This window comes from Oryzias latipes, chromosome 3, assembly GCF_002234675.1.
Source record: "Oryzias latipes chromosome 3, ASM223467v1".
In the NCBI taxonomy this organism is placed as follows: Eukaryota; Metazoa; Chordata; class Actinopteri; order Beloniformes; family Adrianichthyidae; genus Oryzias; species Oryzias latipes.
In genome coordinates, this window is record NC_019861.2 from 1,824,569 (window position 1) to 1,848,974 (window position 24,406).

The window sequence follows — 24,406 nt, forward strand, 5'->3', positions numbered from 1 at the left end:
AACGTTGCAGTTTAATATGTACACGTACGTAAATCAGCTTGCCAAATTACAACAGATACGTGCAAATCATCTTGCAATTTCGAGTTTCTCTATAACCTCATGGAAAAAAGAGCGACACCAACTGTCAATCACTGTGTTCTTCTCCCGAACAAACACACACCTGCGCTGCGGGCTTCAAAGGGAGAAAACACTGCAAAGCAAAGTCAGGATGCAGTGGCTCAAGAGCAGTGAAATACACCGGAGTCACTATTTGTCTGACCTTACTTTGTATTTTTTTTAAAAATCATTTTAATTTTTCTCCCGTTTAATCCAATTACTCTCGGGTCGCGGTGGGCGGGGCTAATCTCCGCGATTTGAAGCCTGATTAGTTATTATTTGACAGTACAGTACAGAAGATATTTGTTGAAAAACCTTTTCTAAAGTACTTTTATTTGTGAAACAAATGTCTGAGCCTGTAAAACGGTTTGTTCTTTCTTTTCAATGTATAATAGAGTATTTAATAGTATAATAATTGTTAAAAAAAAAGGTTTCTACTTCACGGATTTTGCCTTCCACGGGTTCTTTTTGGAACGTAACCCCCGCGAAAAACAAGGGTTTACTGTATACATATATGTAAAAGAATTTAACTGTGTTGTATCGCCACAAAGTTCATCTTTTATGCAGCCATAAGTGGGCCATGCATGGAGACACGTATTGAATCCAGCGAGAGGGACAGATACACAACCCTAAGAAAAACAAATACACTTAACAAAACTGTACTGGACTTTTAACTTTATCTGGACAGAGAGTAGTAGAGAAACATGACAGACTGAGACGTGGGTGTTTTTATCGAGTCCTTAAGAATAAACAAACATCTAGTTTAGGCTAAAATAGTTTTTAGTGTTGTGATTGCTTATTGGTAGCTGATTAGCAACTTCTGATTAGAGAGTTGAGGGCATGGGTCCACCCCAAAGAGGGGCTTTTCTGCAATGTTAGAACACAAACTTAAACCGTTTCGGTGTCATCAGCCTCAACAAAACATCCATCAATAAGGCGGTGCCCACCCGAAGACCTCAGTGACCTGCTTGGACCCCTGCAACAGCTGGGCATTGTTTTCCAGTGTTGAGCACAAATGTTAGGTAGAATAAAAAATTCTAAGACATAGTTTTATCGGATTTTCACCTTTGGCTTACCTTCCCCAGCACATTTTCTATGTCATAAAAGAAACTTTCTTGAAACAGCATTTTGTAAGATTTGAAAAAGGAAATGCTTAGAAAGACAGTTTTGATTTTGATTTTATTTAATCATGTCCTCCAACATCAGCAAAATGACATAAGAACATGTTAAAAACACCAAAAACACAATTTTCTTCAGAGAGGGTGTGGCCTGAGGTCCTTTTTTGTAAAGCAATGGGTCAAAATATGGATTTAAGTTTTTGCTAGACTACTGCTTAAATGGTTGTCCATTATTTCTTTATTTGTATAGTGTATTTATTGTTAGCACATGAATGTATTTTCTAACGCCAATACAAAAAACAATCTGTTAAAATGCATACATATATGAAGATTCCCAAAGCGTGAGCTTAAGGATAAAAACTGGTCTGCAACCTGCACCTCTACAAGCTTTAGTTTTCGTAGGTTGGTAGAGGTTGGTATCTGACTTTGGACATTTTGGTCTTGAAGACGACCACGCTGCAGATCATTCCCAAAGTAGCAAGAAGACATCCGGCAATAAAGACCAGGTTCAGGTTCAGGTTGATCGCTGGAAATAAGGAAGGCCCAATGCTGTTTCAGTTTTGCCCACAGATTCAGAAACCTCTTCTGGACTGCCGTACATACCTGACGCACTGTTGTCTGAGTGCAGGCGCAAAGGACCCTGGGAAATGAAGTGAGGTCTGCTCTGGACGGTGGCCTCTCTCTTGAGGATGTGATGATGATTGTTGGAACTGGAGGAGTTCATGCATCCCTGAGAGCACCTGGTGTTGGGGTTCCCTGCTTCACACACCATCACTGAGCAGCTGATGTACACCTGAACACAACATCACACTGTGTCACTCTTCCTTTCCTGCTGTGGACCAGTGGACCAGTGGACCAGGAACACAAATGTGGTCAAATCCTCCTCAAATGTCTGCCACAGAACCACATTCATTCAAGCTCCTATCACAGGGTTAAACTTTCTAAAGTCAGAGCGGCGGTTTTACAGACCTTTGTCACAGAAAAAGGAGAACGGTGGCGGCTACACCGAGACATAAGAACACAAACCTGATCATGCAAACCAATGAACTTGAAGGCATCCACGCTGAACCGGAACTGTTTCTGGTTGGAGGGGGCGTAAATCTGAACAGTTGGATCCACTGTGCACCTTCAGGATGATACAGAGATGTTAGTCTTTTTGTCTGGGAATGGCAAGATACCACACAAAGTACAATCTAAAAAAAACTCTTCTTCTTGACTCTGAATGACCCAAGAGGTGAGCCACGGATAACAGAATATGACCTGTGGTTGGAAAATAGATGGATTTTCTCTGTGCTATGTTCTCATGCCTACCCATTGTCAATGATGGTGTAGGTGGAGTGGTAGTTGGGGTTGTCATAGGGTGAGGCTCTGCAGGACTCCACAAACATCTCAGTGTTGTTGGGTGAAGAGGAGGCTTCAATCTCCATGTAGATCTTGCTTCCTAGCTCATACTCCAGAGGGTAGGAGTTCGGGTCAATCATGGCTTGGTACTGGCTGTCTGGGTAGAACTCAAACTGGTAGGTGAAGGTGCCGAAGCCTCTCTCCCACACGGTGACGTTCTTCCTGTGAGCTGTGAAACCCACAGTCATGTTGCTTTTCTTGGCGTACTGGCAGTAGAAGCTGATCTCCATGAGGTGCTTCCTGGTGATCAGCTGACTGGGGTCGTCCACTGTGGTGATCTCATTCTTGAAGAAGAGGTTCTCGTCATCCTCCTCGATCTGAGTGCCACAGGCGTTGAGGGGGAAGTCGGCGATGACGTGAGAGCTGTTGGAGTGAGTGGTCAGGCTGCAGACAGTGTTGGTGGGGTCACTCAGCTCCAGATGGTCTTCAGAAAGTCCAGTGAGGGAATCTTTGGGGATCTCCACCCTCATGGAGGACTCACCACAGACCACGTTGGCTTTGACTGGAGGGAGAAACCATTCATTAAAAAACACCTTCATCTCCACAGATCTACAAAATGACATACCGTATTTTCCGGACTATAAGTCGCCCTTTTTTTCATAGTTTGGCAAGGGGTGCGACTTATACTCCGCAGCGACTTATATTAGAAATAAATTGAAATAAATACATTGTTAACCCTCTTGTTATGTTCATTTGTGAGGAACAGAGATGATGTTCCTGGGTCAATTTGATGTATGAGGTATGTTAAGTGTTAAGAGTATGTTAAGTGACTCAGAGAATCAGCAAACTTTTTTTACAGTAAGATCTTGAAGGCTAAGAACATAATATTCTATTTTCCAATGATTTCATAGATTCAGAAATGCAATAAAAATGATAACTGTTTCTACAAATACAGGATGAAAACAGAGTATTAGTTGGCCAATGATGCTTCATGAAAGGAATAAATAAATAAGTATGACAAAGAATTACTGTGAAATTATTAGATAAACAGTCTGCTATGATTGTGTCATATAAGGTTGTGAAAGTTAAAATGCGACTTATAGTCCAGTGCGACTTATCTGTGTTTTTTTCTACTTTATAATGCATTTTTGGGCTGGTGCGACTTATACTCCGGTGCGACTTATAGTCCGGAAAATACGGTACATTTATAGAATAGAGGAAAGTTGCATTTTGGCTGCTATTTTCTTTTAAATGAGCCATTTCTGAGGGGATTCATTTTGAAGACCCACTGCAAAAGTAGTTTTATTCAGGTGTGTTACAAGTATACTTAGGCCAAATCTGAATTCATCCCTTACCCCTACGGCTTCTCCCTACCCCTCCAATTGTAGGGGCATTTGGAAGGGTAGAGTTGTTCCAAATGGATTTTTTAAAGCTCACCCTTAAAAAGGGCATCCCTCTGCTGCAAGGGTGTTCTGCGCCGCACTGCGCAACAGAGGAGTAGTGCTTTTCTTCAAGTGGGTGTGCGCTGATGCACAGAAGTTACATCTAAATGCAAGTAATGACTTTCTTTCAGCATGACCTTTCTAAAGGTAAAAAAGCCGATGTTATGCATTTCTAGAGCTTGCAGCTCCGCACCAACGTAGCTGACCTGCGACTACTGAAGACGTCATAGAGTGGGACTAACGTTTGAATTTGAAGATCCAATTTTTCTATAACTAGGGAGAAGCCATAAAGGTAGGGGGAAAAATTCTGATTTGGCTTTAGTCTGTACTAAAAGTGAGGCAGTATGCTTTAATAACTGATTTATTAATAACTGATATATTTGAGTAGTTGTAAATGAGTTCAATATTTGGCGCTTTGCCTTTGTGCCATTGTCAGGTTTTCTTTTTATAATAGAAGATTGTAGACTCACTTTGCTCCTTTCCAACGTCCACAAGAACACACCTCATCTCAGTCTGATAGACACCAGACCTAAAAAATATTTATAAGACTTTTGCATCCAGGAGAAAATGTGTGTTCATGTATGTCTAGATATAAATAAAAAACTATTTTGGAAAAAAAAAAAAAAGAGCAGTGTTTGTTACGTATAATGGGAATCTGCTTAATAGGGTCAATAAATAATTCCAATAAATAATTATTTATAATTTTCTTAAGGTTTTAACAACTGAAATGTCACTTACTGTGAGACGGGTGTAGCATGAACATGATTATAGGAGGCAGTCTGAAAGCTGCTAATAGCTGACCTGTAAAAAAATGAAGAAAAAGGGATTGTTGATGATTGTTTCTTCCTCCTAACTATCTTTTTGCTAAATGAAACAAACTCTAGGCTCACCCAGTTGCTGATTCCACAGCAAAGCAGATTGGGTAATGCTCTCCCAGGTCATCTGCCATGGGTGTCCACCGGATGACAAACTCATTGTGTGTGCTCCTGTGCATGCTAATGTTTGAAGGTCCACTCATGATGAGGTCTTGCATTCTGCATGAAAACCAAAGACAGGATGATTGATGGCATCCTGCAGCCACCAGGCTTCTCTGAGCTCCACCTGACTTACACTGAATGAGTTGCTTCTGCTTTGACTTTAATCTCCACCTCTTTGTTGACCTCTGCCTTAATGCGTGCTCCATCTGCAGGGGTTGGATGCACAAACGTTGGAAGGTAGACTCCTTCTTTACAGGAAGGGACCGCTGGATCCACTGCAGTTAGGAAGGAGAGACAAGAACATTCTAAATTTAAGTACCGCTTGATAAAATCAACAATGCTTCTTGGAGTTCACTGATAAAAAAAAGGAAAAGTATTCGTCTGAACTAAATGTAATCTGACTCTGTTAAATCCTAAAAGAACCAGTGGAAAATGTAAATATTACACCTAAGATAACACTGTCTCTTTGTTCTTCAGTGCTTAGGCTGTGATGTCATACGATCGGAACAGAAAACCTTTGGTGTGGTTTTGCACAACATGTAAAAGTTTATATTTCATTGTGTATGTTCACTGTGTTTGTTAAAACAGTAGCAAGGTAAAAAGCATTGCTGGATCAAAAGATGGTGGTTTTTATAACTTGAATTAAAAATCTAGAAAATCTGACAACAAACACAAATATCCTTACCAAGTAAAGAAAACTGGAGGGGCAATTTACTGAGAGGTGGAGTGTTGGTGTACGGAGGATGTCCTGCGGTAGTTGTGCTTTGTCTTGTAGTGGATCTTGTAGTTTGTGTTGTTGTTGGTGATGTTGTTGTTGGAGTTGTTGTTTTCGTTGGTGATGTTGTTGTTGGTCTTGTTGTCGTTGGTGATGTTGTTGTTTGTGTTGTTGATGTCGTTGGTGATATTGTTGTTGGTCTTGTTGTTGTTGTCGTTGGTGATATTGTTGTTGGTCTTGTTGTTGTTGTCGTTGGTGATGTTGTTGTCGTTGGTGATATTGTCGTTGGTCTTGTTGTTGGTGATGTTGTTGTTGTCGTTGGTAATGTTGTTGTTTGTGTTGTTGTTGTTGTTGGTGGTGTGGTTGATGTTGGCCACATCCAACGGCTTGCTGCTGATGTTGGGGATGGTGGTAGTGTGATTGGCTCTGATTGGTTTTGAGGGGATGGTGTAGAACTCTCCACAAACACACTCCTCTTCCTTCTGGCCAGCAGTGGATGCTTGTGGGCCTTTGATCCGTCTGAGTAAAACAGATCAATATGCTGTCTGGAATAATCTTCTACCACCATCTCAAAGCCATAGACTCTTGGGTCAGCACTGCCCTGCTGATAGTGCAACGTGCAGGAATCCTGAAGGGGGAAAAGTCCACACAACTGAAGTTGGCAAAGCACGACTTCTTGTGTTTGTGATATTCTTGTACAAAACTGTTTTTGAACCAACCTCATCAAGGTGAAAGCCTGATGGTTGATCACATCCGTCACACTCTCTGTCATTGTATTTTCCATACCGACAGCGGACTCTGTCACCGTCAGGATCAAAGGCCATCAGCTTGTATGACCGCGGGCAGTTTTCAGGAACTCTTGAATGGACACAAAGAAGGACTAGTAGTTCACAACAAAACTGGGTTAAATCAAGGAAAGTAATTACAAATGACCACATACGTTACTGACTACATAGCAGATATGAATCAAATGACTTTCAATTAAGGAATCTTTGAAATCAACTTGTTTGAAAAGTGCTGCTTTCTAAAATACCTTATTAACAATTAACTGGCATTATGATTTGGTCAGTAGAGAATGACCTTACACAGGATTTAGCAGACACTTCTACCAAAACACTCATTGAAGACATTTGGAATTCTGGTGTCTTGCCTAAGAAGACAGATGCATTGTGGGATCTGAAGCCATGAACCATGTGACAGACAGCCTGTTTGTCCCAGTTTAACACAGCCACACAGAAATGAACCTGCCAGCAAGTTCATTGTGTTTTTAAATGAAAAAGAGGGAAAAGGAAAAAACACAACTGAAGTTTACCTCATGAAGGGAAGAATGGCAGTGTCTGGTGAATTGTTTGGTTTTCCGGTGTCAGATCTTCTTCCCAGATCCACCAGAGTATTCAGTCTCCAGTTATTGACACCGTTTCGTGTTGCAACCCAGCAACAGCTCTGATCGCTGGGAAAAAGACAAATTGAACTTCAAGTTCAAGTAAAGCAGCAAATCTGCTGGAGATGAGAATTCATTGAAAACATGCTTACCTCAGTTCAAATGGTTTGTCACTCCCAACAGTTCTTGTTTCCACTGTTTCCGTTTCACACCATTGGCTGTTGTAGATGGGAGCATTGCTACTGCTGTCAATCACAGTTTTTTGCCCTTCGTTGGTGGAGCCACAGTTCCCTCTGGAGCAGGACCAGTAGTGACTAAACTGACATCCATCATAGGTGGCCTTGTTACGAAAGGAAACCTATAGAAGAAGAGTTAGCAACATGAAGGAACTCTTTTATTGCAGCAGGAGAGATGTACTTCACTTCTGTTTTTGAGTTTCTGGTTTAATGAAATATAAAAGAAAACACAAAAGTGAAAAAATAGAACTAACAAAAGTTAATAGAAAACATTTCAAAGGCTAAATACTCAAATAAAGAACAAAATATTTGTATGTTGATAATTTAGGACTTTACTGAATAAAAACTTATCTTTTGTTGCTCTGCATCCTAAATACAAAAACGTTTAAAAAACATTAATAATAATTTCTACCTTTTCTGTCCATATTATATTATAATTAAATTAGATATCAATATTAAAAGGTGAACTGTCTTCATAAAATCCTCTTCTAATACACATGTGTCAAACTCAAGGCCCGGGGGCCAAATGTGGCCCGCCATGTTATTTTATGTGGCCCGCGAGAGCATAAGAGTTTTTAATTTCTTAAGATAAACTGTTTATTTAGTTGATTACATATTATTCATGTTTAGCTGCTGTTGTAATTATTCAGTTTTTGCAGGTCTTCTGTGAGTTTGCTGACAAATTGTTGTCATCAAACCATCAGTTGGATGCAAGGCTGTGTGCTGCCTTTTTTGTAAAATGTTACAAAATGTAACATTGTAAAAATGCTAAAACAAAATGTAAATGTAATACATGATCTTTGCAGCTCAGTTTTATGTTATTTCTCTTTATTCACTTGGACAGTCTGATCCTTCATTAATGGAGTTATGTGGGTTTTAATATGCGGTCAAAATTTAAAAGGATTTATGGTAGAGTAACAAGCAAACATATGTTTTCTGTGCAACTTCAATTGCCACTTTAAACAGTTATAATACATAAATAATGTATTTTTTTACATCAAGGAGTAGTTACATTTTCTTTTCATTACATTTAGCTATATGTATAAGTTATATCTGGCCCTTTGAAGACAGCCACTATGCTGATTCGGCCCTCAGTGAAAATGAGTTTGACACCCCTGTTCTAATAGATCATTCAGAGCACTTGTTTCACCAGAACGGTGTGAATTAAGACGTAGAAATATTATTGTTGGGACAAACTTTCCATTTTTCTTTCTTTCACGGTTGATGGAAATTGAAATATTTAAACCACTGGAAAGAATCAAAGCCCATAAAGCTAACTAAAGAGACTTAAATAGGAGTAATACATAACATGAATTTATTGCTGCAAGCATCACCTTGAAGGATCCATCAGGATTTGTTCCTTTGTAGCTGAAGCTCACGGTTCCCCCAAAGTGATGAGAGGCCGACACCAGCGGGAGCAGCAGCAGCGTCTGAAGCAGGAGCAGCACCATGGAAGTCATGTTGGTGCTCCAAAGTCCACTCTGTGGAGAAGATGCTGCTCACATGCACCTGCAGCATCTTTATACAGCAGTCTGCAGGAGGTGGAGACGCCTACCTCAGTCCAGTGGCATGCACACCGGGCTCCAGAACCGGAAAAAGGCTGCAGAACCGGTTTGAAGGATTCATTTTCAACAAAAAGGAAACAAAATATTTCTCCATCTTGGAAGAAAGAGTGGAGTTTTTTTTCCATTAATCAAAAAGCTCAGAAAGTGGTCCAGACATTAAAGAACAAGTTAAGATTAACACCAGAAATTCTATTTTAATTCTAATTTAACTAAGATACGTTTAATAAAAATGTTCTTGATTTTGACTAAAATAACTTTGTTTTTTAATCTTAGCTTCCAGCCATCAAATTATTTTTACTTTTGTTTCTTCTGCAGTGGTTATTCACCAAGCACTCCCAAAATTCTGCACAGAGGTTGAGTCAGAAGAAAGTAACGTCATCTGACTATAGGATCACTTGTTTCAGGCTAAATATTTGTAAGCATTCTTAAACTTATGTCAGTAAGGAACCCAAATCTTTCTGCAATCCTGCATCATGCAGGAAACAACAGGAGAGAATTAGAATGAGAGAAATCCTTCAGAAGGACCAGCGACAGAAAAAAAAGCCTCTGGATAATCATTAACAAGAAAAAGACGACAAGTTTCTATTGATGATACACAGACACAAAGTTAAGAGGGCAGAGTAGGAAAACGGAACGGTCAGGAAAAAGTAAATGGGGTGAATTGATTTTTCTTTAGTGTGTGTACAGATTGGGTGGATCCGCCGCACCACTGAAGTCAATGTTGCTGCTGCAAAAGCTCAGGCCTTTCCGCCAATAATTATAGTAGTATGTAACTGCAGATGCTCCTCAACCAGCAGCAAGATTTCTGTCCAAAATGTAGAAATACCAGCTTCCTTCCAGCGGCGCTGGATGGGCTGCCCATCTACACCTGGGGCTGGGATCGGCCCTTCCCTGGCTCTGGGGCGGGACAGGACAACCCTCTTGGGGCCCCCGGTCGCTCTGGGTGTCATCCGCTTCGGCTGCGGGGTCTGGGGTGGGGTGGGGGGTCTTGTCGGCCCTGTCCTGTTGGGGGGCATTCTGGGGGAGGGGGGGGGGCGCTATTGGTACGGGGCAGGGGGGCTTGACGGGTTGGGGTCTCCGCTGAGGCCATTGGCGGTTTCCCCGGCCGGTTGGCTGCCTCGGTCCCGTCGAGGCCTGACCAGAGCCCTTTTAGGGCCGGCGTTTGGGGGTGGGTGGGGGGGGGGACGCTTTCTGGCTACTCTCTCTCTGTGTGGGGTGGGTGGTGCTGGGCCTGGGGTGTCGGCGCCTCCGGGGGTGGGGCCCCTGGGCTGGGTGGGCCTGGCCCCCTTGCTGGGGGAGGGCGGGGGACAGCTGTTTGACCACCGGGGGACAGTCTACCAGCTGTCCCCAACTTATATAACCTCATATTAGGGTGAGGGGGTGGGGGGCTTAGCCTGCGATGAGCCTTGGGGGGGGGGGGGGGGGAACTAGGCGGTGGCCCCCCTCCTATGGTTGCCGTTTGGAGTGTGCCCCCCGTCTTTCGGTTTTATTTGCACCTTAGACATGTAGGGTCCTTGGTAGGGGGGGTGCTTGGACATCACTGCCAGCAAGCAGCAGATGTCCTCCTAGCACCCTACCCACCAATTTTAATCGCACCTTAGACATTTAGGGCCCCTTGGTGGGGAGGGTGAAGGGACGTCACTGTGTGTAATCAGGAGATGTCCCCTTAGTGCCCTACCTGCCAATTTTAACTGCACCCCCCTTAGTACACACACCCCTCCCCCCTCAATATATACATCCCAACATTAACACACACACATGCACACACACACCCTCTCAAACACACATACACGCACACACATTTTGCAAGGAAGGTGGGACCTAGGACCATCTGTCCCCTACCTCTTCCCTGGTGGGGGGTACGGGCCCCTTTGCAACGGCGGCCGTGTCCCCGGGGTGCCGGCTTCCTGGGCCCGGCGGTGCTCTCTCCGCGCGGTGGGGGGGTTCACATTACATCTGAGCCGGGGGTGTTCGTGTCCCTGGGGGGTGGGTTCTGGTCCTTGCTCCTGAGCGCTGGGCCCCGCCAAATTTCCAAATGTGGCCGAGCCTGGTCGGGCCATATTTACAACACCCCTTGTAGGCCCTCTTTTTTCCCCGGGGTTCCCCCCTCCTAGGCGGGGGCGGCGGGCCCCTGCCTTGCTCCTCCCTGGACCAACCGTGGGCCGGGAGGATGGCTGCCTGGAGTGCGGAGCGGGTCTCCCATGGGGGGTCCTGGCTCGTACCTGGGGTTGGGGCAGGGGGGATGCACGGAACTCCTGGGTGGTGGTGGGGTGCTCGTCTCGGGCTGTGGGCGTCCTTCTCCGGTGGGGCCCTGCGTAGGGCTCTCCCGGCGCGGCGGGGGGGCTGCTCTCCTGGTTGGGCTGGGGCGACGCTCTCTTTCCCTCCCTGCTCTCTGGCTCTGGGGGCCTTGTGGCGGTCCTGCTGGCCCTGGCCTGGGTGGCGGGCTTGGTCGCCCGGGCGGCGGTTGTTCCCTGCCGGTTCCCGTGTGGCGTTGGGGGGATTCCGGCTGCTGCTGCTGCTGCGGTGGGGGTCTTGGGGTTGGGGATGGCTGGGCACTCTCCCTCCTTCTTTTCACGTTCCACCATCCATTTTAGAAGAACATAAACACTCACCTGAGCACAGGTGTTAGCTCACCTTTGCACTAACAGTTTGCATGATTGAATGACTGAAATATTTCACACTAGTTGGTTTTAAGGCATAAGTATGAGTGTGAACACTATCTGTTTTGTGTACATGTCGACAGGTGGACATTTTTGCAGCTAGCAGGTGTGTTTATAACATTTGAGTGTGTGTGTGGACAGGCCCCGCCCATTTTGTACTACATTTGAACCTTACCATAATGATTAACAACCAGTAAACTTGTTGCTTTATGCTGCTTCATGGTCTTATCCCCCCTCCCCTCCTATTATCACCCTCCTACCCCCCCCTCTCCCTAGCGTCCCTCTCTCTTCTTCCCCTCTTTCCTTTTCCGTCCGGTCCAACACCAAAGATTTTCAAACGTGATTGAAATTAATAAAGTTTGGCCTCAATTACAAAAGGGGTTTATTCAGACATACCTTTGGTTTGTCTGAAGATTAATAACCCCTCTTGTTAAAGTAAAATATGTACAAACACAAGAGGCCCTCAGCTCTCATCTGTCTGCCCAGCTGTTGGACAGGACAAGTTAAAAAAAAAAGAAAAAAAAAAAAGAAAAGAAATAGCAGCTTCCTGCAACTCAACCACAGAAACGTCTGAGAATTGATTCTTTTTCCTTTCAGCTTTTGTTCTCCAGATTACTGTAACCAGCATCCTGATCAAAGGCGTGTCTCAAGTTCAACATCATGTTCCCGTCAAAAGCACTTGTTTTTTCTCAGAACAATGTTGTTGTTGGTTCAGTTTCATAGTTCACTAATCCTGCTAGTTTCCATCACACTCATTCTATACGGTGATTTGTGTTCTGTCGTAACAAAGGCCGATAGATTTTTTTCCTTTCTTTCTGTTTGCACACAAGATCAAGACAAAGACAGGAACTCATGTTGAGTTTCAGCTGTCAGTCACGGCATCTGTACACAGCAAACAGGAGCCACATCAATTCCTATGGTTTTGTGCACCTAATCTGTTTATTTTCTGTATTTTTCCTTGAATGAAGGGAGTTCCTTTTGTTCTACAACCTTTTGTCCTTTATTGTAGCTGGGGATTAGAAGAAACTTGATTTTCCTAAAGATTTTCTTGTAAAAAGGGTGGTTGTTGTCATGGTGCCTCTGCCAATAACGCCAACCACAAATCGTCACCTTTGTGGATTTCAGCAAGGCTTTTGACACGGTTCATAGAGACACCCTATGGAAGATACTGAGTCGTTACGGTTGCCCACAAACCTTTATCAGAGTGTTACGCAGTTTTCATGATGGTATGACTGCTAGCATTTGCTGTGGTGATAGTTGTTCAGATGCATTCAGTGTGGGACATGGCGTGAAGCAAGGATGTGTTCCTGCACCAACTTTATTCACTATTTTCCTTACTGCAGTCCTACAAATCATGCCAGAAGAACTTGGTGACCTCTTTATTAGAACCAGAAGCGATGGAGATATTTTCAATCTTAGGCGCCTGAAAGCAAAGAACAAGACACGGCAACTACTGATACAGGAGTTGATCTTTGCGGATGATTCAGTGCTTGTAACTCACAGTCTTCAGGCCATGCAAGAGCTACTGACAGCCTTTGCTAAAGCTTCCACAAGATTTGGACTAACAATCAACATCAAGAAAACAGAAGTCCTAATCCAAGACACCCATAAGGCAAAGCTGAACCCACGAATCGTGCTCCTGAATGGTATTCCACTGGCTGAAGTAGACAAGTTTTCTTACCTGGGAAGTACTATCTCCAATAGTGGAAGTATAGACTGGCCAACTTCCCGACCCTGCTGACCCGGAAGGCCTCCACCTAGCAGTCAACACGCAGGGCATCATGTTGGGACGTCAAGCGGATGCTTTGACACAAATGGCTTCTGCCCAACAGGATCTATTCCAACACCTGGATGGTATGACCCAAACATTATTAGAATTAACAGGACAATTTTCCAAATCTGACGTTTCAGCTCCACTTCCGCCCTCCGGCAACATGACTACTTCCGCTTCCGCCACGACCCTGGAAAGTTATCATCTCCAGCATGAACCTTTTTATGGCGATGTTGAAAACTGTGGAGGATTTCTCTTACAATGTCAACTCCTGTTTCAACAAGCTCCCAGATTCAATCACACGGACCACAGTAAGACAACTCTGATTATCAACTCTCTCTGGAACAAGGCGTTACAATGGGCTCAAGTCTTCCTGGCAGCTAATCCCATCAGACATCGCCACCAGACAATTACTGAGCCTCAAGCAACGTAATGTCAGCGATCACGTGATCGACTTCTGAATTCTAGCGGTGGAGGCAGGATGGTCCGACCCAGCTCTACGAGGTATTTTTTTTAAGCAATTTCTTAATGACACCACAAAAGACCATCTCTGTACCCAACCTGAAGCACAATCTTTTGAGGAACTTCTCTCCACAGCTCTACGCTCCGACACCTGCCTTAGAGAACGCCAGAATGAACGCAGTCATCAGTCTCGTAACCAATCACCTAACAACTTACAGCAACCTATCGTTACCAATGTTTCATCGCCGTCTGAATTACCACGTAAACCTCCAGATGAACCTATGCAACTCGGTCATTCCAGACTATCAGCCGAAGAACGTTAAAAACGCAGAGAAAAAAGGCTGTGTTTCTACTGAAGCAACCAGGGACACCAGGTATCACAATGTCAACTTCGTTTAAACTCCCGAATCCCCCTGCTAGAAGACAGGCCGTGTGAGGTTCAGCCAGTCATTTCCACCCGGAAAGACTTTTGTTATATCCCTGTCAAGCTATGTTGCAACTCGGAGGTCACTAACGCTCAGGCTTTAATTGACTCTGGAGCCGAACAGAAAAACCCGGTTGTCTTAGGCTACTCTTGGCTTAAGATCCATAATCCCCAGTTCGACTGGATCCACCAACGTGTGGATATTTGGAGCGCGTTCTGTTTGGCTAACTGTCTCCAGTCAGCCATCCCACCCGTTCTGTCTTCCGATACCACCATGTCAGAAAATATCGATCTCTCTTCTGTTCCCCCTGTTATCATAACTTCAAGGCCGTCTTTAGCAAAGCCAAAGCTAGGGGTGAAACGAGAAAAGAGGTGAAATGTTTTCTAACTTGAAAACTGTGTCAGTCATCAGGAAGTCGCTTTCTGCCCTGCAGCACATCAAGTCCCCGGCAGAAGACCACTGTATAGTATATACACTGAACAAATATATGAACGCAACATTTTTGTTATTGCTCCCATTTTTTATGGTATGAACTCAAAGATGTAAAACATTTTCCACATACACTAAATAACCAGTTCTCTGAAATATTGTTCACAAATCTGTCTAAATCTGTGATAGTGAGCACTTCCCCTTTGCCAAGACAATCCATCCCACCTCACAGGTGTGCCATATCAAGATGCAGATTAGACAGCATGATTATTACACAGGTGAGCCTTAGACTGGCCACAAGAAAAGGCCACTATGAAATCTTCAGTTTTGTTTTATTGAGGGGGTCAGGGGACTCAGACAACCAGTCAGTATCTGGTGTGACCACCATTTGCCTCATGAAGTGCGACACATCTCCTTCGCATTGAGTTGATCAGGTTGTCTATTGTGGCCTGTGGAATGTTGGTCCACTCTTCTTCAATGGCTGTGCGAAGTTGCTGGATATTGGCAAGAACTGGAACACGCTGTCGTATACGCCGATCCACAGCATCCCAAACATGCTCAATGGGTGACATGTCCGGTGAGTATGCTGGCCATGCAAGAACTGGGATGTTTTCAGCTTACAAGAATTGTGTGGCCGTGCATTATCATGCTGCAACATGAGGTGATGTTGTTGGATGTACGGCACAACAATGGGCCCCAGGATCTCGTCACGGTATCTCAAAATGCCATCAATGAAATGCACCTGTGTTCATCGCCCATGACAGATGCCTGCCCATACCATAACCCCACGACCACAATAGACAACCTGATCAACACTATGCGAAGGAGATGTGTCGCACTTCATGATACAAATGGTGGTCAAACCAGATAGTGACTGGTTGTCTGAGTCCCCTGACCCCCTCAATAAAACAAAACTGAAGATTTCAGAGTGGCCTTTTCTTGTGGCCAGTCTGAGGCACACCTGTGCAATAATCATGCTGTCTAATCAGCATCTTGATATGGCACCCCTGTGAGGTGGGATGGATTGTCTTGGCAAAGGAGAAGTGCTCACTATCACAGATTTAGACAGATTTGTGAACAATATTTCAGAGAACTGGTTATTTTGTGTATGTGGAAAATGTTTCACATCTTTGAGTTCATACCATAAAAAATGGGAGCAATAACAAAAGTGTTGCGTTTATATTTTTGTTCAGTGTATATATATATAAAATAACACCCCTCTCACCCGCTGTTTACTGCCCGGGTCTTGTTTGCATTTATGCAACATATTCTTTGTTCTTGTTTTTTTATATTATTCTTAGTCTTTTTTTTCCTCTGCTGTCAGTTGCTATGGTAACAAACACATTTCCCACGTGTGGGATCAATAAAGTAATTCTGATTCTGATTGTTCTTGCCATTGAGCTGGCTTCTCAGGACTTCCCTTACTCGTTGGAGGTATTTAGCTGTTGCAGCTTTCCTTGTTGCCTGCTCCAGGTTGCCATTTGCCTGTGGAATTCCAAGGTACTTGTAACTGTCCTCGATGTCTGCTATTGTTCCTTCAGGAAGTGAGACCCGTCCTGTGTGGACTACCTTGCCTCTCTTTGTCACCATCCGGTTGCATTTCTCAAGCCCAAATGACATCCCAATGTCAGTACCGTAGATCATGGTGGTGTGGATCAGGGAGTCAATGTCACGCTCGCTCTTAGCATATAGCTTGATGTCATCCAGAGGAGGTGACTGATGTTGGCCCCATTTCTGAGTCGGTATCCATAGCCAGTCATGCTGATTATTTGGCTGAGGGGGTTCAGACCTGTGCAGAACAGCAGTGGTGACAGAGCATCACCTTGGTATATCCCATATTTGATGGACACTTGTGCAAGTGGCTTGCCATTGGCTTCAAGGGTGGTTTTCCACAGCTTCATTGAGTTTCCTATGAACGCTCTTAGAAGACCCATGAACTGAGACCAAGCTTTCTGACACTAGGAAGCACATACAAGCATACATCCATAATGCCTTGATAATCTGGAGATTTCCTTTTACCTTGCACAACCTCAAGATAACCTGTGCCAGATGCAGCAAAGCAGCCCCAGAACAGAACTGATGTTTCACAGTAGGGACAGTGTTCTTTTGGTTGTATGCTTCATTTTTGAGTCTACCAACATGGAGCTGATGTGCTTTACCAAAAAGCTCCAGTTTGGTCTCATCTGTCCAAAGGACATTTTCCCAGAAGCTTTGTGGCTTGTCAACATGCATTTTTGCAAATTCCAGTCTCGCTTTTTCATGATTTCCTTTCAACAGTGGTGTCCTCCTTGGTCGTCTCCCATGAAGTCCACTCTGGCTCAAACAGCGACGAATGGTGCGATCTGACACTGATGTACCTTGATCTAGAAGTTCACCTTTAATGTCTTTGGAGGTTCTTCTGGGCTCTTTGGATACAGTTCAACTATCTGTCTCCTCAATTTGTCATCAATGTTCCTCTTCCATCGTCCAGGGAGGTTGGCTACTATCCTGTGGGTCTTAAACTTCTGAATAATATGTGCCACTGTCGTCACAGGAACTTCAAGCTGCTTAAAGATAGTTTTATACCCTTTACCTTTACCATGTTTGTCTATAATTTTGTTTCTAATGTCCTGGGACAATTCTCTCCGTCGCTTTCTGTTGTCCATGTTCAGTGGACAACACACATACATATATATATATATATGCATGTATGTATGTATAAGGTATATAAATAAAGATAGATAGATGGATAGATGGATAGATCGATCTTCCAGACATTGTCAACTCAAAAGTAGCTCACATGCCAAAAAAGTGTGGGCACCCCTGGTCCATGTGATGGATAACTGTACCATCCATTCCATTACCTAAACCTGCTGTATCATTTTTGGGGTCACCAGGCTGCTGGAGCCTGTCCCAGCTACACCCTGGACAGGTTGCCAGTCCGTTGTAGGGCTTATTTCCTGGCATGGTGTATTAATACTTTTGTTTTTGCCAAAGTAATACTAGAATTGCAGCTGACCTTCTGAAGGTTAAAGCCTGTGCTATCTGGCAGCGTTTGAAAGGGGCGAACTTTCTGTTCCTGTATTTTCCCAGTGAAGCAGAGCATACTTTTTAGAGATGATTGCCAACTTTCTTTGTGCGGGGGCAGTTGGTTGAGATGGGGGTAAAAAGGCCAATCTGGTTTTTTTTTTACAACAAATTCAATTCTCGTCACTCAGAACAATTCTGTTCTTGAAAAAGAAAACCCTTGTTCTTATGTGGGTCCTGCAACACCTTCATGTGTATGTAAGCAGTTGTTCTGAGGGTGGATGCTCTGACCCAGCAGCCTTTAAGTCCTCTTCCAAGCTCACACTCCATGTAGTGGTCTCTCTCTCTTCCCTATTTAAGGTACATGATTTGTGTTCAACCTTTGACAGTAAAGATTAAAGTATTGTTTTTCAATGTGTTTTAACCATTCTTTAAATATATTTATTTTACCTTTCCAAGTTTACACAAAATGTCTATACAGAACCAATACAAATCAGAGCAACTAATATTCAACCAATTTTTTGAGCTCATTTAAAATGTCAATTGTTTTATACATTTTAGAAATGGCCTAATTGGCCTCCGACTGCGGCTGGCTTGGCGTTTCTGGCTGCCCGGCCGCTCTGGGAGGGGGGGCGCCTACCGCGGCCGGCTGGGGGGCCGGTCGCTCGGGGGAGCCTTCTCCCCCGGTTGTGCCCATCCGCCCGCTCCTCCCCGCTCTCACCCAAACAAATATTGCACACAGGCACATAGGGCCCCGGGATCTGGATGGGAGGGGTATGCTGGCGGGGCTCACTGGGGATGCCCCTCTCTGGGTTCTCGTTGGCACCCGCCCTCCTCCCCGCTTTTTACTTGCATATTAGACACTCTGATTCATCTAGGGCCTTGTGGAGAGGGTCTGGTGGAGGGGGGCACGGTGAAACATCCGTGCTCACCTTTCGCTGGCCCCCCCACAATTTTAACTTCCTCTGTAGACACACACACTGCATGCTAGCAGCACACACACAGCAAATACACACCACTCACAGAGGGACTCCGGAGTGGGGGGCTTTGCGGCTTGGCAGCGGTGGATCCCCCCACACTGGTGACCTCCTATTTTACCTGCAGCACACACACAGCACTCCCACACCTCCATACATGGGTGGGGTCGGGGGGTGGCGGCCGGTCTTCACCCGCCTGGTCCTCTCAGGGCGGCCGGGCTTATGGGTGTCCTGTCGGCTGCGGGAGGGGTCGGGCATGCGGCGCGTGGGGTCGGCCGGCTGGGGGGGGGGTTGCTGCTTGGCGGCGGGGGTAGGGAGGGTAACCAGATGATTGTGAGTATGTGTGTGTGAGTGCATGGGTAGGACCGACCTGGGGGCTGGCTCGCTGGGACCCTCTGGGGCTTTCCCTCCCCATCACAGAGAGGGGAGGGCACTGAGAGGGTTGGGGAGGGGGGGTCAGATATTATGGCGGGGGGGGTGGTAGTGCGTAGGGTTTTAGGGGGGTGGCTGTGGCTGTGGGTGCGTGGCGATCCCTGGGTTGCTAAGGTCGCGGGCCTGGGCTGGCTTGCGGGGACGGGGCGCCGGTCGGGTGGTGGCCGGCTCTTGGGTTCCGGGGGCCCTGGCTTCGTCCCTGGCCTTTGTCTCGGTGTCCGGCGCCCGGTGGCCCCCATGGCTGCCGCCTGGTACGGCTAAGCGCTCCTGTCTTGTGGCCTGGGGGCCGGACACTGGGTTCGCTTGTGCCTCTGGGCATTGGGGGGGCCCCTGTAGGGGGGCCCTCTCTGTGCCTGGCTGGTGGGGTGGGCGGTCCCCTCCTCCTCCCCTCCCGGGCTGCCTGGGTCCGGATGCTGGGGGGGCTTCTGGCCTGGGGGGCTCTCCTTCCCTCTCCTGGTCTGGCTGGGTAGGATCTGGCTCCCTTTATGAACACACGGTTCACGTCGGCAGCATGCATGTATCTCCACCCCCACGTGCACACTCCACACTGCTCCCTGTCTGCTTCATCCCTCCTCCTTACCTACAGTGTATTGATGGACAGATTTTTTTTTTTCTCGCTCATCTTAGTGTCAGATTTTCACCTTTGATGTAACATTCGTCTTTCCAGCAGATCTGGTATAATTGTTACAGCTTAAATTAATAACTTAGTCAAATCAGTGCTTGTATCCCCCACCTTTTCACCTTTCTTCCTTTTACTCTGTTCCACCCTCCCCTCACATTCTTCCCCTCTCCCTCCCCACACACACTAAATGTAACAAATAAATAAAAAATAATACGACAAAAAGGGGTTTATACAAATCTACACTCTAGTTTCTTGAAGCTATATAACCTCTTTTTGTGATAGTAAAACCTGTCCAACACAAAAAGCCTTCAGCTCTAATCTGTTTGCTCAGCTGTTGGACAGAACAAGTTAAAAAAGAAAAGAAAAGAAAAAAAGTAAAAAAAGAAAAAAAAAAAGAAGAAGAAAAAAAAAAAAAAAAAAAAAAAAAAAAAAGAAATGGCCTAATTGATAAATTGATAAAAATTAGTTCCATTGTAAAACCAACAATTACATTGTGATTAGTGGTTTCTGAGTACAGGGAAAGGGTTTCATAGAAGCAGAAGATCAGGGTATTGCCATTGTAGCATAGAGTGGCAAGTTCTGTTTTACATTGAAAACCAGGTACATTTATGAAATGTAGAAGGTTAAAGGACAAATATCAATAACATGACTGTTTCCAATAAAAAAACATGGAAATGTTGAAAAACAGCTAAAGACAAGAATGCAGAAAAGACCAAAATGATGCTAAAGAAATCACATTCCCTAAACAAAACCAATTTAGTGATGTTGCACTTACTACAGAAAATTCAAATAATTCATAAAGTTGGATATATAGCAGAGATAAGTGTTTTTTGTGTGAAGTTGGTACTGCTGAAATTCAAAGAGCTTTAGGAGTGTTTAAAGTTAAAAATAGAGCTGTACCAAGAAGTCAACAAGTTATTTGTTTCGCTTCAGAAGATAAGAATCACAGGAGAAGCTGTGATTTCAAGTTTCAATTTCCTCGCATTGCTTTAAAGCAAACCTGTTTTTACTTTGGTTGGGCTAAAAGTTTGGAATTCCCTACAGAAGGTCCTGAAAAGTTGTCCAAAAAGCTTTTGTTCATGAGATAGAAGAACCCTGAGGATTCTGTAGTGTGGTTATTGTATGTGCTGGCAGGCAGTGAAGCCTGTCAGGAATTGTCTCTTTTTTTCAATTAACATTTGATAAAAGGGCAGAAAGTAAAGAACAACTTTATTCTTCTCACCTCCCTTCCCTGTTATGAAGTTGAGTGCATTTATGAAGTGAATGTGAATGTGTTGATGCGGTACTCCCAATGAAAGGAACAAAGAAACCGAACCGAACTTTCAAAAAAGCCCTTTTTACTTAAAAAACTGAGACTGTGCTTAAGCAAACCCTTAAACGTACCTGCTGATAACTGAGGCAGTAAGAGAGTAAAACCTGATCACAAACACTGTTTTTCTTTTTATGCAATCAAAACCCTTTTTGCAGTCTTCTTTTCACCTCTGCTGAAGCTGCATCGTTACACAGCACCATTTCCGTAACTAGAAATCTCCAGAGCATTGTTTGAATTCCAAGTAAAACGTTTCAAGTAACAAATAAATCTCTACTTCGGTGTTAGAAAACACATTCATCCAAACAACCAAGAGTAGCAGCGCAGATTACATTTCATTCATTAGACTTGGAATCCACAGTAAGAGTTCTTCTGTTGTCCCTGAGCAGAGAAACTTGAGCACGTAATTATCAGGAACCAGATGAGGCAGAACAACCACATGAATAACCATTATAATTGCAGAAACTGACAACCAGTCCATGAGGAAGCTAAAACTAAAAAAATACCAGCAGCAATTATTGGCTTAAAAGTATTGCTAATGCCAAAAAATAAAATCTTTGCTAGCTTCTTTTTTTTTAATTCCTGTCTTTTTCCTGCCATTGTGTAAAATCTTTAAATTATTCACAAAACTAAGATTCTCCTGCTACTTTCCGTACATTTTCCCGTCCTACTTTGAGGGATTTCAGCATCTTTGTCTTATCTTGGACTTGGACTTCATCTTATCTCATCTTTGCTTGATGAAGCCAACAGGACAACATCATCTGCAAAGAGGAAATCCTGTGGTCCCCAAACCAGCCCCCGTTTGGTCTCTGGCTGTGCCTACAAATTCTGTTCATAAAGATAATAAACAGAACCAGGGATAAAGGGCAGCCCTGCACAGAGTCCAACATGCACCTGAAACCGGTCTGACTTACTGCCAGCCATGCACACCAAGAACTGGTCCCACAGAGACCAGAAAGCCCTCCGTAATGTTTGGATATTCTCGAGGTGCTTCAGGTTCTTCACAGCCCCAAAACAAGCATTACTGGTCAACTGAATTAGGTGTGTAGTTGCAATTGTGGTTGTGGCCTGCAGGTAACGCAGTATGTAGTCCAGTATTACTTTTTTGAGAGTTTCAGGCATGTGAGGTACTAGCCTACAAAACACAAAAAGCATTTATTTCTTCTTAAATATTTTTTTCAGGGGCTGAATTTGAGACTATGGTGAGGTTCATTTCAAATGCCTAAAGTGGTTAAGGTCGAAGAATCTGCTAAACTGAAATGTTAAAATGATTGATTGTCTGAACTTGATTTTCTGGCAGAATAAATTTCTGACAAAAAAACTATCACTGCTTTGTTTGTCAATCAAATAATGACAGGCAGCTAAGGTGTGTCACAGGAAAATGCCAAAGTCATTGCTGATCGTTTATTTGAACAGAATGTTGGTACAATTTAAACCAAATGGGACTTTGCACTCCACCAAAAAGCCATTGACTTAGAATAGTTGACCTTTACTGTAACTTATGGTACTTGTTGTATGCTTACTTGGACATTACCCACTTTCAAATACTCAGTTTCATCCAACTAATCCCTTGGATAAGCTCTAAAGGTCATGTTTGTCATAACGAGAATGACGTGGCAGACCCAGACGCTGAAACCCGGAAGTAAACTCAAACCAGGAAGTCTTGGAACAGTTTTATTTCACTCCCAAGCGTGGTATAAAAGAAAGTTAGTAGTAAGGGTTTGTAGCTTCTTGTAGTCTTGCCATCGGCGTAGAAGCTGGATGTTTGTCCGTGGCAGGAGTCTTGGGCAGGCCGCTGAGAGCGAGACCGGAGTGTGACGAGGCAGGATCGTCGTGGCAGGAGCTGGATGGACCGAGGAGCTCTAGAGAAGGAGGAACCAGGGATACTCGTGGTATTGAACCTGGGAGTGAGCGACAAAACGAGGTAAGTACAAGTCATGATTGGGAAAAAAACGAAAACGTAGCTGAACTTGGAGACCAGACATAAGCACCGTAGTGAGTAATGAACTTGCAATGAATTCTGGGGTTGGATCTCCTTATGAAGGCAGGAATGTGATGAGGTGAGTAACGGCAGCTGGTTCCAATCAGCAGAGCAGAGGGGAGGGGGAAGGTAGACTGCCAGAGGCACCATGACAGAACGCCTCTCAACGGCCGCCTCCAGTCGGTCCAGGGCGGCGATCCGGGTGAGCCCGATAGAAGTCCTCAAAGAGTCCTGTGGGGGGGGGGGGGTCTTTCCGGGGGGGGGGGGGGGGGGGGGGGGGGGTTCGGCGGGTCGGGGGCAATCGCTGAGGCAATCGGCGGTTGGCAACGGCGGCCGTGTCACCCGGGTGCCGGTTTCCTGGGCCCGGTTGGTGTTCTCCCCACGCAGGGAGAGGAAACCCTGAGCTTTCTGGCAAGGCCAGAAGCCGGGGATCATATCACACCTGAGCCGGGGTTTTCTGTTTCCTTGTGGGGTTGGTTCTGGTCCTCGCCAATTTCCATCTGTGGCTGAGCCTGGTCGGGCCATGTCTACAACAACACTTGTGGGCCCGCTTCTTCCTAGGGCCCTCCTCCTGGGCGGGGGCGGCTGGCCCCTGTCTTGCACCTTTCTGGACCAACTGTGGGCCTGGTGGATGGCTGCCTGGAGCGCGGAGCGGGTCTCCCTTGGGGGGTCCTGGCTCGTACCTGGGGTTGGGGCGGGGGGATGCCCAGACCTCCTGGGTGGTGATAAGGTGCTCGTCTGGGGCTGTTGGCACCCCTCTCGGGTGGGGCCCAGCGTTGGGCCCTCCTGGCGCTGCGGGGGGGGGGGGGGGGGGGGGGGGGGGGCTGCTCTCCTGGTTTGTCTGGGGCGGCACTCTCTTTCCCCCCATGCCTCCCTGCTCTCTGGCTCTGGGGGCCTCGTGGCGGTCCTGCTGGCCCTGGCCTGGGTGGCGGACGTGGTCACCCGGGGGGGGGGGGTTGTTCTCTGCCTGCTGCCGCGTGGCGTTGGGGGCTTCTGGCTGCCGCGGCTACTGCGGCGGGGGTCTTGGTGTGGAGGTGGCTGGTCACTCCCCCTCCTTCTTTTCACATTCCATCATCCATTTTAGAAGAACATAAACACTCAACTGAGCACAGGTGTTAGCTCACCTTTGCACCAATTGTTTGTGTGATTGATTGAATGAAATATTTCACACTAGTTGGCTTGAAGGCATAAGAGTGCATGTGTGAACAATATCTGTAGTGTGTACATGTTGACATGTGGACATTTTTGCACTTAACAGGTGTGTTTATAACATTTGAGTGTGTGTGAGGACCGGCCCCGCCCCTTTGAGATTTGTATTCTATCTGAACCTTATCGTAATGATAAACATCCAGTAGCTTGTTGCTTTACGCTGCTTCATGGTTTTACCCCCTTCCCCCCTCCTATGATCACCCTCCTATCCCCCCCTTTTCTAACATCCCTCTCTCTTCTTCCCTTCTTTCC

General features: G+C 45.2%; 3 protein-coding genes across 4 annotated transcripts in view; 1 reads left to right on the forward strand and 2 right to left on the reverse strand.

The window, feature by feature from the left end:
* Positions 1-1,256: 1,256 nt before the first annotated feature.
* LOC111946827 (ZP domain-containing protein-like) lies at positions 1,257-5,829 on the reverse strand. The gene is made up of 9 exons (XM_023951574.1): positions 5,660-5,829; positions 5,108-5,249; positions 4,888-5,031; positions 4,736-4,798; positions 4,468-4,526; positions 2,526-3,117; positions 2,241-2,340; positions 1,818-2,007; positions 1,257-1,740 (listed from the first exon to the last, which is right to left on the reverse strand). The coding sequence occupies exons 3-9, from the start codon at positions 5,028-5,030 to the stop codon at positions 1,604-1,606; spliced, it is 1,284 nt and encodes a 427-aa protein (XP_023807342.1). The 5' UTR covers position 5,031; positions 5,108-5,249; positions 5,660-5,829; the 3' UTR covers positions 1,257-1,603.
* A 167-nt stretch (positions 5,830-5,996) lies between these two features.
* Positions 5,997-9,402, reverse strand: LOC111946831. Of its 2 annotated transcripts, XM_023951607.1 has the most exons (5): positions 8,816-9,402; positions 8,641-8,736; positions 7,223-7,428; positions 7,002-7,139; positions 5,997-6,547 (listed from the first exon to the last, which is right to left on the reverse strand). In XM_023951607.1, the coding sequence occupies exons 1-5, from the start codon at positions 8,822-8,824 to the stop codon at positions 6,280-6,282; spliced, it is 717 nt and encodes a 238-aa protein (XP_023807375.1). In that variant the 5' UTR covers positions 8,825-9,402; the 3' UTR covers positions 5,997-6,279. The 2 variants fall into 2 exon arrangements, with proteins under 2 accessions (XP_023807375.1, XP_023807369.1); XM_023951601.1 differs by lacking the exon at positions 8,816-9,402 and having other exon boundaries at positions 5,998-6,547; positions 8,641-8,809.
* LOC101157114 (uncharacterized protein YMR317W-like) overlaps positions 7,002-24,406 on the forward strand; it is a 178,039-nt gene continuing 160,634 nt past the window's right edge. Inside the window, exon 1 of the mRNA XM_023950970.1 lies at positions 7,002-7,058. The gene's annotated coding sequence lies outside the window, so the exon portion shown is untranslated. The remainder of the gene's footprint in view (positions 7,059-24,406) is intronic.

Coding starts and splice junctions, on each gene's coding strand:
- LOC111946827 (XM_023951574.1), bottom strand. CDS start 5,030: ATGCAAGACCTCATCATGAGTGGACCTTCAAACATTAGCATGCACAGG. Junction 4,527..4,735: donor CATGCTACACCCGTCTCACA/GTAAGTGACATT, acceptor AATATTTTTTAG/GTCTGGTGTCTATCAGACTG. Junction 2,008..2,240: donor TCATTGGTTTGCATGATCAG/GTTTGTGTTCTT, acceptor TGTTGTGTTCAG/GTGTACATCAGCTGCTCAGT.
- LOC111946831 (XM_023951601.1), bottom strand. CDS start 8,766: ATGACTTCCATGGTGCTGCTCCTGCTTCAGACGCTGCTGCTGCTCCCG. Junction 7,140..7,222: donor GACAAACCATTTGAACTGAG/GTAAGCATGTTT, acceptor TCTTTTTCCCAG/CGATCAGAGCTGTTGCTGGG. Junction 6,548..7,001: donor GCCATTCTTCCCTTCATGAG/GTAAACTTCAGT, acceptor TGTCCATTCAAG/AGTTCCTGAAAACTGCCCGC.